This window comes from Eulemur rufifrons, chromosome 23 (genome assembly GCF_041146395.1).
Source record: "Eulemur rufifrons isolate Redbay chromosome 23, OSU_ERuf_1, whole genome shotgun sequence".
In the NCBI taxonomy this organism is placed as follows: domain Eukaryota; kingdom Metazoa; phylum Chordata; class Mammalia; order Primates; family Lemuridae; genus Eulemur; species Eulemur rufifrons.
This window is the reverse complement of record NC_091005.1, coordinates 23,910,098-23,927,630: the sequence shown is the minus strand read 5'-3', so window position 1 is coordinate 23,927,630 and position 17,533 is coordinate 23,910,098. Positions and strand designations below refer to the sequence as shown.

The 17,533-nt window shown below is 36.4% G+C and overlaps 1 protein-coding gene across 5 annotated transcripts in view; it reads right to left on the bottom strand.

Moving 5' to 3' along the window:
• The window catches only part of LOC138373977 (retinoblastoma-like protein 2), a 51,036-nt gene that overhangs the window by 5,619 nt on the left and 27,884 nt on the right, over positions 1-17,533 (bottom strand). For 2 of the 5 annotated variants that reach the window (XM_069456694.1, XM_069456696.1), the window contains exons 12-21: positions 16,854-17,018; positions 16,220-16,331; positions 13,552-13,821; positions 13,066-13,346; positions 12,801-12,977; positions 8,101-8,172; positions 7,339-7,444; positions 6,578-6,783; positions 5,822-5,986; positions 804-981 (exon numbers count right to left, since the gene is read on the bottom strand). In XM_069456694.1, coding sequence (XP_069312795.1) covers positions 811-981; positions 5,822-5,986; positions 6,578-6,783; positions 7,339-7,444; positions 8,101-8,172; positions 12,801-12,977; positions 13,066-13,346; positions 13,552-13,821; positions 16,220-16,331; positions 16,854-17,018 — 1,725 coding nt within the window. In that variant the 3' untranslated portion in view covers positions 804-810. Of the gene's footprint in view, positions 1-803; positions 982-5,821; positions 5,987-6,577; positions 6,784-7,338; positions 7,445-8,100; positions 8,173-12,800; positions 12,978-13,065; positions 13,347-13,551; positions 13,822-16,219; positions 16,332-16,853; positions 17,019-17,533 lie in introns of those variants that run through there. The other 3 variants (XM_069456692.1, XM_069456695.1, XM_069456693.1) reach the window with 3 other exon arrangements.

Genomic DNA, 17,533 nt, shown 5'->3' with positions numbered 1-17,533 from the left:
CAGAAAGTGGCTATGGGGACTTTAACAGTTTTAAAAAAAGTACAAAAGCATTAAAGAAAATATTGGATGTTTAGCCTGGAAGTTTTGTACTTAATAAAATTCACATTGTAGAAAGTGCTATCACAAATATACAACAAAATCTGGGTTACAAAATCATGCGTTTTACAGCCCTAAAGTGCCACCACTTATACAGGTTCATTCAGACATTGCACAACCGAACAATCAAGCACTGCATCACACCTAATGGGGAAAGGGAAGAAGTGCACAAAGGGAACAGGAGACCTGGGCTAATGGCCTGGGACCTCCAAATCTGGGTGTGCTCTTTGTTCTGTTTTAGGAATGCAGAAATCTCACACTGCTACCAAGTGTTTTAGGACAAAATACCTAATTTTTGTTTTGCTTTTCATGAGGACTAGAGCTGACCAGAAAACAGGTAGGGATAAATTTGAAATATAGTCCCTCTGTTGGAGCATGTCAACAGAGACCTCTTACACTCATATGAGAGAACACTTTGTCCTCTGTGGTACTTATAAAAAGCTTTGCCAAAGAGATAAAAATCCAAGTTTGCATTCTAAGCAGCCTTGGATGGTAAGCACTGAATTGGCAGGGAAAAAGGCAGTTGGGATGAATGAAAATATCCTATGGATACTAGGAGCAGTCAATCCAATTTCTCACAAAAATGTCCCTTCATGTTACTAACAGGCTGTAACTGACTGGCTGGATTAAGGAAAAGAGCTCCATAATCTAGATGCATTAAGTGATGCTATTAAACAGTTTGTGGAAAGACAGTTTCAATACAAGAGACTAACCTCAGTGGGAACCTCGGTCATTAGCTACGTCTTGGAGACGGCGTAATAAGGCAGAATGATTTTCCGGGCAAATTCTTTTTGCAGGTGATTCACTTCCATCTTCCAAAAGAATCCCTCTCTTTTTAGTTGGAGTTTCTCCTGTCCGTATCATACTGTTAATTTCTCTCAATCTCTATGGTGGGGGAAAAAAATAGGTATTAATACAAAAACTTTAAAATGCTAATGCACATAGCTCAATATTAAGTCAAAAAAAAACTCAAATGAGTTAAGCAGTTTACCTGAAAGATAATGTAAGTCCCCAACTTTTTCAGAATTGTTTTAGCTATTTAGTTCCTTTGCCTTTGAATAGAAATTTTAGAATCAGGTTTTTTTTTTTTTTTTTCTTCTTGAGACAAGGTCTGACTCTATTGCCTGGGTTAGAGTACAATGGCAGTGGCAGTGACATCATCATAGCTCAGTGCAACCTCAAACTCCTGGGCTCAAGCGATCCTCTTGCCTTGGCCTCCTAAGTAGGTAGGACTACAGGCACACCCATGGCCAGCTAATTTTTTTATTTTTTGTAGAGACAGGGTCTTGCTCTGTTGCCCAGGCTGGTCTTGAACTTCTGGCTTCAAGTGATGCTCCCGTCTCGGCTCCAAAGTGCTAGGATTACAGGTGGGAGCCACTGTGCCTGGCCCAGTTTGTTCATTTATATAAATAATTCTGCTTGGATTTTGATTGCAATTGGGGTGAATTTGTAAATCAGTTGGGAGAAAACTGATATCTTGTTTTCCAATTCATGAATATGATATTTCTTTGTTTTCTTAGGCGTTAGTTTCTCTTTTTTTGTTTTTTAGAGACAGAGTCTCGTTCTGTTGCCCAGGCTGGAGTGCCATGGCACAATCATAGCTCACTGCAGCCTTGAAATTCTGGGCTCAAGCAATCCTCCCGCCTCAGCCTCCTAAGTAGCTGGGACTATAGGCACATTCCACCACGGCTAATTTTTTTTCTTTTTTGTAGAAATGGAGTCTCACTATGTTGCCTAGGCTGGTCTCAAACTCCTGGCCTCAAGTGATCCTCCCCCTTCAACCTCCCAAAACCCTGGGATTACAGGTGTAAACCACTACATCTGGCCTTGCACATCCGTTACATATCCCTATGTATTTAATTTTTTAATGCTCTTTATGGTGTTTTTAAAATGTTTTACTTCTCGTTCATTGCTAGAATATAGAAATGCATTTGATTTTTATACATTGAGCACATAACCTTCCTTATATTGATTTCAGTAACTTTTTGTAGATTATTTGTGATTTTCTGTGTAGACTATCAAATCTGTATACCTTCTTTTTCTTGACATACAGCATACGCTAGGACCTCCAGTTACAATGTTGAATAGGAGGAGAGTGGACTTCCTTGTCTTGTTCCCGATCTTGGGGAATGCATTCAGTTTTTCACCATTTAGTATGACGTTACCTGTAGATTTTTTGGTAAATGTTTACTAGCAAGTTAAGTTCCCTGAGTTTCTACCTGAGTGAATGTTGGATTTTGTCAAATGTTTTCCTTCAACTAACTCACATGATTTATCCTCTTCATTTTTTGGGAGAGTTTGTGTAGAATTTTCATTATTTCTTCCTTAAATATTTGGTAGAATTTACCAGAGAAGTCATCTGGGCCTACAGTTTTCCTTACCGGGAGGTTTTTGAACTGCAAATTCAATTTCTTTAATAGATATAGGGCTATTGACATTACTACTTCTTGAGTTTTATTAGTTAATGTCTTTCAAGGAATTTGTCCATTTTATCTGCATTGTCTCATGTATTGGCATTAAGTTCTTTATCCGTCATTATACTTTTAAGGTATATTGGTAATGTGTCATTTCTTCTTTTTCCTGATTAGTCTGCACAGAGGTGTATCAATTTTCTTTTTAATCTTCAAAAAACTAACCTTTTGATTGCCTTGATTTTTCTCTGTTTTTCAGTTCTCTGTTTCAATGAGTCCTATTCTTTTTCTAGTTTCTTAAGCTAACATCTTAGGTCACTAATTTGAGACCTTTCTTCTTTTCTAATATAGATGTTTAGTGCTATAAAATTCCCTCTTAGCACTGTTTTTACTGCATCCCACATATTTTAATATTTTGGTTTTCATTTTTATTCAAAATACTTTCCAATTTCTCTTGTGATTTCATTTCCAAAAATTGGGGGATTTTCTAGATCTTTTCTGTTATTGATTTCTTATTTAATGCCATGAGCATCAGTGAAAATACATTTTTTGAACCCTTTAAAACTTATTGAGACTTGTTTTATGGCCCAGAATGTAGTCTATCTTGGTAAATACTCTGTCTGCACTTGATTACTGTTGGTGTGTTTTCTAAATATCAATTAGTTTGGTTGATAATGTTTACATCTTCTGTGTCCTGGTTTTCTCTCCAGGTTCTATCAATTATGTTGAAATCTGACTCTAATTTTTTTTTTTTTCCTATTTAGGATTATATGTCTTCTCTATCATTAGGCAGTGACCCTCTTTATTACTGATAATATTTTCTACTCTGAAATCTACTTTCTCTGATATTAATGTCACTTCAGCTTTCTTTTGATTAGTGATAGCATGGTATAACTTTTTCCATCCTTTCGGCTTTATTGAGATAAAATTCACACATAATTCACCCATTTAAAGTATACAACTCCATGAGTTGGGCAACCATCACCACACCACATTCAATTTTAGAAATATTTCATCACCCAGGAAAGACACTTCTTGCCCATTAGCAGAAACTCTATATTCCCCCAAACCCTAGGCAACCATTAATCTACTGCCTCTATAATTTGCACATTCTGGACATTTCATATAAATGGAATCATATAATTTATAGTCTTATGACTGGGTTCTTTCACCTAACGTTTTCAAGGTCTATCCATATTGTAGCATCTGTCAGTACTTCAATCCTTTTTATTGCCAAGTAAGTTTCCATTTATGGATACACATTTATGTATTTATCAGTTAATGGACAGGACGTTGTCATCCTTTTACTCTAAACTTATTTAAAGTAGGTTACTTATAGGCTGCATATAGCTTGGTCTTTTTTGTCCAGTTGCACAATTTCTGCTTTTTAATTGGCATATTTAGACCATTTAAATTTAATTGCTGTTTGTTTACTATTTTCCCATATGTTCTTCCTTTTTTCCTCCTTTTTTAGCCTTCTTTTGAACTGAGCATTATGATTCCAATTCATCTTCTATGACTATCATCTATATTCTATTTAGAAAGTCTTTTCTTAACTCTATGATCAGACAAACTACAATGTATATTTACCTAATAGTTTTATGATTCCTTTTTTCCATTTAACTCTCTCTAATCCATTTAGAATTTATTTGGTTATAGGATGAGAGTCTAATTTTAGAGGACCTGTCAGAGTCATTTCCTCCAGCTCCAATTGCTTTTTGGGGCTACCTTTGCCAACTTGTTTCTAGGTTTCATAAACAATCCTACTAGAACTATCATTGAAATTAGGCTAAACTTAAACTGTGTAACAGTCAGAGGAAATTATATCTTTTTAAGATTTGATCTTCCTATTCAGAAAGATTGGTATATCTTCGTTTATTCCAGTTTTTAAAAATTTCTAATTCCAGTAATTTTTCAAACAAGTTGTAGATTTATTCCAAGGCATATGGTATCTTTTTTTACTATGATAGGAACTTTTACATTATTTTACATTACATTTTCTAATAGATTTTTGCTGCTCTTTTTTGTTTTCCTCAACTTTTTAAAAGATGTCAAGCCTACAGAAGCATTGAAAGAACAGGACATTCAACTTTACCCATTCATCGGTCATTAACATTTTGCCATAGTTGCTCTATCATATCTATCCATCGTAGTAGACCCATTTGAAAGTAAGTTGCTAGCATTGGGACGTTTCACCTCTGAATATACTTTATGCATAGTCTCCTACGTGAGGTAGCATCATCAATACCAAAGAAATATAAAAATAAATAATACATTGAAGGCCACATTCACATTTTCCTAATTGTCCTTTACAACAGTGTTTTTCGATGCAGGATCCAATCAAAAGTCATACATTGCATTTGGATGTCATTTCTCTTTAGTTGCCTTTAGTAATACTCTCCTCACCCTCTACCATTTTTTTCATGATACTGACTTTTGTTTTTAAAAGATTCCAGGCCATTTGTCATGTATATGTGTTTATTTCTAAGCAATCTTTATAAATACGAACTTCATTATATAAAGGCCTTCCAGATCTAGTCCCCCTCTCTAACAGCATGATGCCCAGTGATCCAGCTGTGGGTCACTGCATCTGCCTCAAGAACATTGTTTCCTTCCCCTTATCTGCTTCTTCCTGAAAGCCCTTCCACACCTCTCAGCAGCTTTCTAATGCTTCACCATTAACGATTGACTCAAGCTTCCCTCTCCTTCTCAGACTGAGGCAGATGCTACCACAAAAACCTGTGCTAGTATGACTGTCACACTGCACTGTCCAAAATGTCCATTTCTCCCCTTGGTCAAAGAGGACAGAGAGACCACCTGTTACAGAAATAGGCCCTTGGCCAGGAGTTCGAGACCAGCCTGAGCAACATCGTGAGACCCCCATCTCTACAAAAAATTTTAAAAGATTGGACAAAGGGTATGAACCCCCAAGAAACAGGCCCTTGGTAATAATTAGTTTAGGGATCCACAGTTTCTTTCTCTAACAGATTTCAGAAATTAAAACTTTACAAATAGGAATAAACACAAACTTCCACACTTACGGCAGAATGAAGAAAATGCACGACAAGGAAAGAAGGAATAAAAATAAATCCAAGTCCCTTGCCTATGTCCAATCTTAATATTCTCAAAAAAAAAAGTAAAAAAAAAAAGCAAAAACCAAAACAAACCTTGGGTTTTGCTCCATTAGGACTTAACTAGTCACTGTTCCCCAGCAGTTCCCATCACTCTAGTGAATGCCTAAGCTTGGCACTAACCCTGTTTCTAATATTCTCAGTATTTAGTCTAGTAAAGGCCAAGATTTATGTTAGGCTTACCTTTGAAGGACTGTTGCTGAAGTAGTAGAAAATCTTTTCTCGAGGAGAAAGCATTGTTTCATTTTTATGTGGGGAAATGTAGACAGGATGATTTTGAGACAACTGTATTCGGCGAGGGGAGCCTGTTCTTACAAATGGGTAGGGAGAGAGTGGAGGAGCATCCATCTGTTTAAAAAACAAAAAAATTAGTACTTCTAAGAAAAAAAAATTTCTAAATAGGTATTTTTGAGTGAAGAGGTATAATATAATAAACTGTAGTTTTATGAATGATGAACAGTGATGTACTAGCAACAATTAAACCTAACGAAAATCATTCTAGTAGGAAACATTTTTAAGTGCTTAGTTTGTGCCAGTCACTGTTACAGTATTTTTTATACATGACTGTCATTTCATCCTCACAAAAATCCTATAAGCTGAGAACTACTTCCATTCCCATTTTACATATGAGGAAACAAGAGACAGAAAGTCAAATGACTTGCAAGGTCACCACCACTGTTAAATATCGGACAGTTGGAACCTATGTAGCCTGTCCCTTATACTATACTTTGCAGGGAATCTAAATACCATCTTTCCCTTGTTTAATGCTCAACAACATAGAAATTATGTTGGTTAGGCAAATTACTTCTGTTACAGAATTTCTCAGTTTTACTTAAAGGGATTATTTGTGAAACTAGTTTATATATGGAACAAGTAACACAAACGATTCCCCATCCCTCACAAGTGAAAAAAGAATGACGTAATCCCTGTCAAACTTACTATGTTTGCCTGTGAGTACTTCAAGGCAAATGTTTTAATTTGTTTTATGTAGATGTTGTTGTAGAACTGAATAAGGTCTCCCCTCTCCTCTTCCTCCATGTCACTGTTGGCACCTGTGAGACGAGTAGGTGTAGGAGGAGCACTGCTAGGCTGTGGCACTGGCAAGGTGCTGCTTGACCTCATGACAGGACTGGAGTCTCTACTTGCTGCAGAAGGTAGAGCAAAGGCTGTTAACCACAAAGCCTGCTAGTATAGCTTGTTTTAAAAAAGAAAATCCAGTAGGAAAAATGAACAGCTACCTGTACTACTTGTTAATGACAGTAAATGGGAACTCTATTATTTATATGCTAAGGAACAAAGCTCAGATAGGATATTAACAACCTTACCTCCATTCCATACCCATAACCATAACCATAGCTTACTGAGTAGTTTCCATTAATTAGTTACACCAAGTTTTCTAGGACCTGAGCCCTGCAGTAAGCAGCACAAACCAACAATTAGGGATGGCATTTCCTTAGCATGGCTCCAATTTTCAACGGAACTCAGGTGAGCAGATTCCTGCCTGAAACATTATGCACTGATAACTTTGCCACCAAATTTAGAATTAGTATATTGTTCCAACAAACCCTTTGCCAGTAAAGCACTTGGATAGTTTTTATAGTAGTTATTTCATTTGGTAATCCTTAGTCTGCTAGGCCTAAAAGATAAGAAAAGCTCCTAATTTTGTTTTGTAAGAGTTCATAAGGATAGATCCAACTTACTTCTATCTTTGTTTAGTTCTGTTGGAGAATTCTGATGGCTTCTGCTATCACTGCTGCCAGAATTTCTTCTTTTTCTTTTCCCTTTTATCAAAACACTTCTATACACCTTTAGAGAGAGAGTGAAAAGGGGACATAAAACCAGTATTTATTGAGTATACCTTAGACGATAGGACCTTGCCATATGTTCCTTGCTTCTCACAGCAACCCCAATGAAGTTAAGTTATCTTCCTCAAAAGAGGTTAAGAAATACAGCCAAGGTCGTATACTTATTAATAACAGATCCAGGATTTATATCGGAGCCTGTCTGTCTTCAAATTCCAAGTATTGCCTACTGGACTACACAGCAATAATAGTACCCAACCATAAAACCAAGTCATTCTAAGTCAAATACCAAGATCTGACATACTTGCCTCTCAGAGACAAACGAATGGTATTAAAGGTAAAGTGAGTTTTAACTCTGCTAATCTAGATTGAAAGGTGACATAGAAACCAAATAACTTCTTAAATTCACATCTATTAATATCTTTTTATTACTCTTAAGAAAGCAATCAAATATTTCATATTGTTGCTTTCTGAGGAAAAGAGGACTTAATCAACATGTGAGGTTGTCTGTCAATGACAAAGAAGATTAAAGCAGAGACTTCTCTTAGAGTCTTAGTTGTTTATCCTGGAAAAAAGGCCACAGAATCAACTATGGTCAATTTTTTGTATTTATCACAGACTTTAAGCTTTATTTTCAGCCCTGAAAGAAAACGTAGTTACCTGGCTCCGGGCCTGTGGCTGAGTCCTATAACAACGCATAATATTCTGGAAGGACTTGTCTTCTTTTGTGACCTGGCAAAGAATAAGAGTGTTCTGAGAGAGAGATCAACTTCTGGCATGATAGTGTAAGGCGTTCCATGAACCCACTCCCCAGTGAAAAGTGGTGAAAATTATATAAAAATAGTCATTAAAGTCTCTGGAAGTTGTCCTAAGGACATATAGCAAATGAAGAGACATCTAATCAAGAAAATCTACTAAAATTAAGTAAGAATAATGGGAGTCTAGTACGTGAACCAAGACCTGGAGTAGAAAACTTACTATAACCGAAATGAAGACTTTACTAGAAGCTAGGAAAACAGATTTGATAACTAGCAAAGAAAAAAAGAATTAGCAAACATGAAGACGGACATTGTGTCATTTGAGGAACAGCGAGAAAAAAGAATGAAGAAAAATAAACAGAGCCTCAGAGAAATGCAGCACACTGTTAATCACACATATGTGTAAATGGGAGAACCAGGAGAGGTGAGAGATGCAGAAAAAAATGTTCAAAGAAAAAGACTAAAAGCTTCCTGAATTTATTCAAAAACATTATACATACAGGAAGCTCAATCAACTCCAAGTAGGATAAACTTAAAGAGATCCATACCCAGACATATCATAGTAAAAACGCTGAAAGCCAAATAAAGAGAGAAAATACTGAAAGCATCAAGAAAAAAATAATTTTTCATTTACAGGGAAACCCCAATAAAATAACAGCTGACTTCTCAATCAGAAACTACAGAGGCCAAGAGGCAGTGAGATAACATACACAAAGTGGTCAATATGCACAAAAAAGTTACATGGGATTTTATCTGTAAAATATCAATTTTCAAAATTGAGTTATCTTTCAAAAATGAAGGTGAAATACATTCTCAGATAAACAAAAACAGAATTTGCTGCTAGCAGATCACTTACAAGAATTCTATAGAAATTTCTTCAAGCTACAAATGCCCTTACACAATTTAAATATACACGAAAAAAGCCAAGAGCACTGGTAAAGATAATTGTGTAATTGTAAATACAGTATAAATGCACATCTTTCTTCTCTTTTCTTAACTGATTAAAAAGCAAGTGTATAAAACAATAGGTATACAATGTATTGTTGGACCAATAACATATAGAAATGTAATGTATTTGCTAAAAATAGTACACAGGAGGTGAGCAGGAGCAAAGCTGTAGTGGGCAAAGGAAATGACTCAGATGGTAGCTCAAATACACAGGAACGAATAACAGAACCAGAAATGATAAATAACATTAATATAACAAAACCTTTAAATAAATACTTATACTCCTTTCTTCTCTCAGCTTCTCTGAAAGTCATAAAATTGTATCAAGTAATAATTATAGCAATGGACTGTTGGATTTGTAACATTTATGGATGTAACATGTATAATAACACGAAAACAATGAAAAGAAAAACAGGAGAGAGAAAACAAAGTACACTTCTATATCTCACTGGAATTTAGTATGAATCTGAAGCTGATTTTTGATGAATTAAGATATATATGTAAGCCCTAGAACAACCATTATATATACAATCACAGTGAAAAAAATCATCACTGAAATTAAAATGCTACATTAGAAAATATTCACCTAATACAAAAGGAAAGCAGTAAAGGCAAAACAAAGGAACAAAAAGACACTAGATACACAGAAAAAAAGTAAAATGGTAGATGTAAATACAATTATATCAATAACATTAAATGTGAATGCATTATATAACACAACCATAAGGCAGGATTGTCAGACTAGATTAAAAAAGAGGTTCAATAATAAATGTTGGCGTGGATACAGAGAGACAGGAACACTCATACACTGCTGGTGGGACTGCAAACTAGTGCAACCTCTGTGGAAAGCAATATGGAGATACCTTAAACAGATACAAGTAGACCTACCATTTGATCCAACAATCCCATTATTGGGCATCTACCCAAAAGGACAAAAGACGTTCTATAACAAAGATATCTGCACCCGAATGTTTACAGCAGCACAATTCACAATTGCGAAGATGTTTCGGAAACAACCCAAGTGCCCATCAATACACGAGTGGATTAATAAAATGTGGTATATGTATACCATGGAGTATTACTCAGCCATAAGAAACAATGATGATATAGCACCTCTTGTATTTTCCTGGAAAGAGTTGGAACCCCTTCTACTAAATGAAGTATCCCAGGAATGGAAAAATAAGCACCACGTGTACTCACCATCAAACTGGTTTCACTGATCATCACCTAAGAGCACATTTAGGAATAACATTGATCGGGTGTCGGGCAGATATGGGTGGGGGAGGGGATGGGTGTATACATACATAATGAGTGCGATGCGCACTGTCTAGGAGATGAACACGTTTGAAGCTCTGACTGGGGGGGCGGGGAGGGGGGCAAGGACAATATACGTAACCTAAACTTTTGTACCCCCACAATATGCTGAAATAAGAATTAAAAAAAAAAAAAAATTCAACTCTATTGTACCTACAGGAGACACTTTTTTTTTTTTTTTTTTTTTTGAGACAGAGTCTCACTCTGTTGCCCAGGCTAGAGTGAATGCCCTGGCGTCAGCCTAGCTCACAGCAACCTCAAACTCCTGAGCTCAAGCGATCCTCCTGTCTCAGCCTCCCGAGTAGCTGGGACTACAGGCATGCACCACCATGCCCGGCTAATTTTTTCTATATATATTTTTAGCTGTCCATATAATTTCTTTCTATTTTTAGTAGAGGTGGGGTCTCGCTCTTGCTCAGGCTGGTCTCGAACTCCTGAGCTCAAACGATCCGCCCACCTCGGCCTCCCAGAGTGCTAGGATTACAGGCGTGAGCCACCGCGCCCGGCCTGGAGACACTTTAGATTGAAAACTAAAAATACTTTTTAAAGTAAAAGTATGGAAAGAAATACACTGTAGATGTAGAAATACATTGTAAATACGTAGACAGCAACCACAAGAAAGCTGGGTGATTATATAAATATCACACTATAAAATAGATTTTAGAACCAAAAAAGTTATTAAAGAGGAACGTTTCTTAATGATTCAAGAGTCAATTCCTCAAGAAGCTGTCACGGTTATAAACATGCATGTCCAAAATATATGAAGCAAAACTAAAAGAAGTGAAAACTTGACAATTCAACAATATATGGACGGCCGGGCGCGGTGGCTCACGCCTGTAATCCTAGCACTCTGGGAGGCCGAGGTGGGCGGATCGTTTGAGCTCAGGAGTTCGAGACCAGCCTGAGCAAGAGCGAGACCCCATCTCTACTAAAAATAGAAAGAAATTATATGGACAGCTAAAAATATATATAGAAAAAATTAGCCGGGCATGGTGGTGCATGCCTGTAGTCCCAGCTACTCGGGAGGCTGAGACAGGAGGATCGCTTGAGCCCAGGAGTTTGAGGTTGCTGTGAGCTAGGCTGACGCCACGGCACTCACTCTAGCCTGGGCAACAAAGTGAGACTCTGTCTCAAAAAAAAAAAAAAAAAAACCACAATGAGATACCATTCAATAACCACTGGGATGGCTATAATTTTAAAAACTTAAAATAACAAACTTGGCAAGGATGTAGAGAAATTGCAACTCTTGCGTACTATGGGTAGAATGTAAAATGGTGCAGCTACTCTGGAAAACAGTATGAAGGTTCCTCAAATGACCCTGCAATTCCACTCCTAGGTATAAACCTAAAAGAATTGAAAACAGGCACTCAAACAAGTACATGTGTATACACATTCACAACAGCACTGTCGCCTGTAGCCAAAGGGTAGAAATAGCCCAAATATCCATCATGGATGAATGGATAAACAAATTGTGGTACATCCATATGACAGAATATCATTCAGCCATAGAAAAGAATGAAGTATATATACATGCTACAACATGGATAAACTTCAAAAACATTATCCCAAGAAGCCACACACCAAAGGTCACATATTGTATCATTCCATTTACATAAACTATCAAGAACAGATAAATCCATAGAGCCAGAATGCAAATTGCTGATTGCCAGGTGCTGTGGGAAGGAGAATGGGAAGAAACTACTTAACGGGTAAGGAATTTTACTTTGCAGGGCTGGAAACCTTCTGAAACTAGATAGAGGTGGTGAGTATGCAACACTGTGAATGTACTAAATGCCACTGAATTGTTCACTTTAAAATGGTTAATTTTGTACTTTTTCACCTCAATAAGTTATTTACACAAAGTAATTTAATAAAAGGTGCTGAAATTAAAACTTTTGTATATTGCTGATGGGAATGTAAATGGTACAGTACTTTGGATAACAGTCTGGCAGTTCCTCAAATGGTTAACACATAGAGTTAGTATATGCAATATATTCCTAAGTATACAACCTAGAGAAATGAAAACATGCCGACACAAAAATTTGTGCACAAAGGCTACCAGCAGTGTTATGCATCATAGCCAAAAAGTAGAAACAACCCAGATGTCCATCAACTGATAAATGGAATCCATCAACTGTTGAATATCTATACAATGGAATAGTATGTTCTAAAATTGTGATGATGTTTGCACATATCTGTGATTATACTAAGACCCATTAAGTTGTACATTTTAAATGGGTGAATGATATATGGTATATAAATTATCTCAATAAAGCTGTTAAAAATGTTCTGAGTAATTGAAGCAGTATCTTTGCTTTTTCAGTTCCAAACAGCACTCACCTTTGCCATCACATAAATGGCACACATTAATAACTGGTCCAGATGTCTGTCCATCATAAGTTCAGGACACTGAATTATGGAGAATTCAAAGCAGGTCCAGATTTTTTTCCGCAGTTCATCTGAAATATCTAATTTAGCACAAAGATCCCGAAGGCGGACACCTGCTAAGTGGTAAACCTAGTAGATAAACAAAACCATTTCAAACTTTGTTTAACACTTTTATTCTCCAAGCTCATGCTCTGGGTAAGAATACATGGAAAATTACCTTTCTAAAGAAAAGCGACAAAGAGCTGGTCTTCCTGGGTCTAATATTGCTGCTGGATAAAGGCTGGCCTTGTTTCTGCTGTTGGCCACCTGGGGAAATCTGTTGAATGGCCACTTGACCAGGGACTTGCAAAGTTGTTCCTGTCACCTGTTGAGAGCTCAGACTTCCAGCCAGGGCCTGAGCACTGAGGGGCTGGATGGAGCCAGTCACAGCTTGTGCTTGTCCCCCAACATTGACTTGGACCGGGAAGAATGTAATCCCTCCATTTTCATTGGCAATACCTACAGTTTGTTATAGAGGAAAAAGCACGAAGAAAATGTTGCTAGTACAAGGTTCTCCAGGCAGAGGTTTCCAATTTCTCCCCTCCCAATCCTCCTCGCCCCATCACTCTTCTGTCCCATATTGTGTCACTTGAGCCAAATCTCAGGTAACTTTCCAGTAAATGCCGCTGACAAAGAACTCAATATCCATCTCTGCTTTCCTTACCTTGTACAGGAATGGTTACTGTTTGTCCATTGTTGGCTGTGACAGTGGCGGTTGCCATGGTGACCAAAGTCTGTCCAGGAACTGGTGTGACAGAAACAGCTTCCCCAGATACATTCTGCACAGGGACAGCATTGACTAGGGGCTGTGGAGGAATGCGCCCAGGTGTCCCTCCATCAGAAGGGCTATCATTCTCAACAAATAGCCGCCTTCTGGTAGTGCTGGCTGTTGGGGAGCTGTACCTGTCATACAATGTGGTTGGAGAGGTTATGCCTAGGGTCAAAACAAATGAAACAAATCATTTAACACAAGGAGACTGAGATATGGCTTCTATCCAAGCTGTTATGTTAAAAAAAAAAAACTACAGCGATTGAAATATTTCATAACTTAAAAAGCAAACAAAAATTACAGAAGTGATATGATACCTACATTCCACTAATGAAAATTTACCACTATTGAAAGCAAAATTTTAAAAAGGAATTTTCTGTCTTACAGTGCTCCCTTTTCCACTCCCCCTTCCCCTAAATCAAACTAGACTCTGTCCTCCACTGTTACAGGGCCTTCATGATTTAGGGGCAATTTAAGGGCTTATTCTAATTTTCAATAATATTTTAGACCATATTTAATTTCTACCTAACACACTATGTAAGATGTGATTTCACCATAAAGCCACTGCTTGATAAGGGGATATGATGGTTGTATGTTATGTCATCTAAGAGCATCTCCTACTCCAGTTTTGTAAATTTTCATCTGACTTTTTCCACATACAGAAAATTATTAAAACTCAGTAATATTCTTCAGCAAGGTGAACATAATAACATGGTTTAGACTTAACTAAGCATACTTTATTATTCTTTTAAATAGTGCTATTTAGATATGGTTCACATACATTTTACCCATTTAAACTGTAGAATTCAATGGTTTTGGCATATTATTAATTTTTTAAATTATGGTAAAATATATAACAAAATTTGCCATTTTAACCATTTTAAAGTATACTATTCAGTGGCATTAAACACATTCACAATGTTGGGCAACAGTCACCATTTCTAAAATTTTTTCATCACCCCAAACAGAAACTCTATAGCAATTATGAATTAGTCTATTTTACAGTATTCACACCAATGTCTGAATTTGTGAGAAGCATTCATTTCTCTCTTCTGTGTCTACCTATAAAAACTGGATTTGTGTGTTTTAAAATTTAAAAATCTATGTAGGGAGGTCATAAGAGGCACTGACAGGAGCACATCCTAATAGACTCTGGCTTAACATTTCTTAATGATACAAAAGAAAATAAACTTACTAAATTTGTATTTTGTACAAAGCTGCAGAATCAGAAAAAATACATTAAGATCATTTTCTTATAAAGTACCAAGAGACCTTAGGAAAATGGAGAAGTGGTAAGTACAGATTAAAGTCCTAATCTGTAGATTAGGAAAGGGAAAATCTCCACAGAAATAGACTGAGAAAAACCAGCCTATAGATTTGTGGATGGGTCTGAGTGGATAATAAGCAGAAAAATAGTTAACCCATTATGATACCACTCTCAAAAATGAGGACATTTTCATCTATATCATCCATATTTATTGAGTATACACTGACTGAAAGTGATTCTTGACTTTAAAACTGATCTTCTATCACCAGTGCCTATCAATTACCTTATAAAACTGGTCTAGAAACAAGAACATTCTAATGGCATCCAAAGATTTAGAACTCTCTGGATTTACAGAATTGCTCTTTTAAAAAATAGTTGTATCTCACATATGTAAACTTAAACCTTTCACCTGGCAGATCGAAGGAGCTGCCTAAAATGCAAACCAGATGCACAGTAAAACTGTGCTTTTCTATACTTCTTTGGCTGGCAACAGTGTCACATTAGCGAGGGTAGCACATCTCAACTGAGAGAGTCAAAGTTGAACATGCTCAGTCCTCCGAACTCACTGGCTTGTCTGTACCTAACTGGATCATGCAACTCTATCTTTAAGAAGACTTTTCTACTTCTCCTGATTTTAAAAGCAATAACATACTTGCCTAAAAAAATTTACAGAAATTGCCAGGAATTCTATCACCCAACAATAATCATTAATAGTTTAGTTTTTCCATTTCCACCCTTTTGTATGCTTATAGATAAACATATACTTTAAAAATAAATTTATAGTATTCTACCCTTTTCTTTGAGACAGGCTCTCACTCCATCTCCCGGGCTAGAGTGCAGTGGCGCCACCATAACTCACCACAACCTTAAACTCCTGGGCTCAAGCAATCCTCCCGCTTCAGCCTCCCAAGTAGCTAGGACTACAGGCACGCCACCACACCTGGCTAATTTCTCTATTTTTTGTAGAGACAGGGTCTGGCTCTTGTTCAGGCTGGTCTCGAACTCCTGGCCTCAAGCGATCCACCTCAGCTTCCCAGAGTGCTAGGATTACAGGCATGAACCACTGTGCCCAGCCTGCATTCTCTGCTTTTTAAAAAGATACTTGCTACATCATGTATTTTCCTGTGTTCTTAAATATTCTTTAAAAGCATTTCTTTTGGGTGATCCACGTGGTGCTAAAATGCATAGTGTATTTTCTTCTGTATATACCCTATTAACTACACTTATAGGTTTAGATGAAATTTAAATCTCCAGATATTAGGCCCCAAAATATTCCCCCTATTATTTTAAACTTACTCCTTCCAAGTCCTCCAGTATCAGCACGAACTTCATTCACCCTTCTGGGAGTCAACGGGGAGCCACCAATACAAATTTCATCTGCTCTTTCCAGGTTCTGAGGTGGCATGACCTACAAAGAATTGTTTACAGAGCGGTAATATCCAAAAAAGCATTTTGATTAAAAATAGAATAATCATCTAAGGCAAAAGAAAAAACGATCTTGACTCATCCATTATTCCACTAAATAAAATCAGCTGTCTTTTCCATTTTCATACTAAAGTTAAAAAAAAATTTGGCAGTCTTTAAAAATTCAAAACCTGGTAATTGGATACTAAACATGGATCAATCTTCATTACTGATTTGGACAGTTAGAATATCAACCACTCTAAGGGACAGAAATTTGATCAGGAAATCAAGAAAGAACACTGAAATTTTACTCTGTCACTGAAACCCTGGGGCAATTACAAATTATTTCTGATTCTTATTTCTTCTTTGATATGGGGTCATTGTACCCCATTAAATCCAACTGCAACTCTCCCACCTCCCAACAGGAAGATACTACATTTACTTGCTCTCTGTGAAAGAATATTACAAATAAACTAGATACTGATGTACTTTTCTTATAAAAAGACGTTAAGATATTTTTACAAACCTCTTCACACGTAGGAACTCTGTTTTCATTGTCTCTAATTCTTTCCCAGAGCGGGGACTCTGGTTTCCATGCCAAATGATCTAAGATCTGTTCTTCAATCTGATTAAGGTGTTTTACTACCTCTCTACAAAGACCATCTTCTGCTCTAATAAATACTTCTATCACCTGAAATAAAGAAAAATGCCCTGGTTCATTTAATAATAATTAGTAAATATTTATAAATATTTAGATAAATAATTATCAAAAATTACAAGCTGAAATATTATTTTGAAACAGCCACTCTTCCTTCATTGTCTTTGTAAGTAATTACTGTTTAAACTACATGTATGAATTTTATAAAAAATCTTTTGTATAGTGATGTATTTTAAAAATTTTTAAATGAAAAAAACATGCCTTTTTTATTGGTTAAAAAACATCATTCTTAAAATTTCAAATAAAAAATCTGTAAACATTCAACCTGTGCCACTATAAAAATTAGTTTTGACTATCTTATGAAAGTTAAGATAAACTCATAAGCTAAGTCAATATCAAGAAGGAAACAGCTACCAAATCAGTACTTTATGTGCCTCTCTATAATATGTGAAATAGAACTTTTATGTTTTTCTGGAAGACTCTTTCAATGTTATTTAATTTTTATAAACTAAAAAAAGAAGGTTGCTATACAAGATTAGCTAGTGATA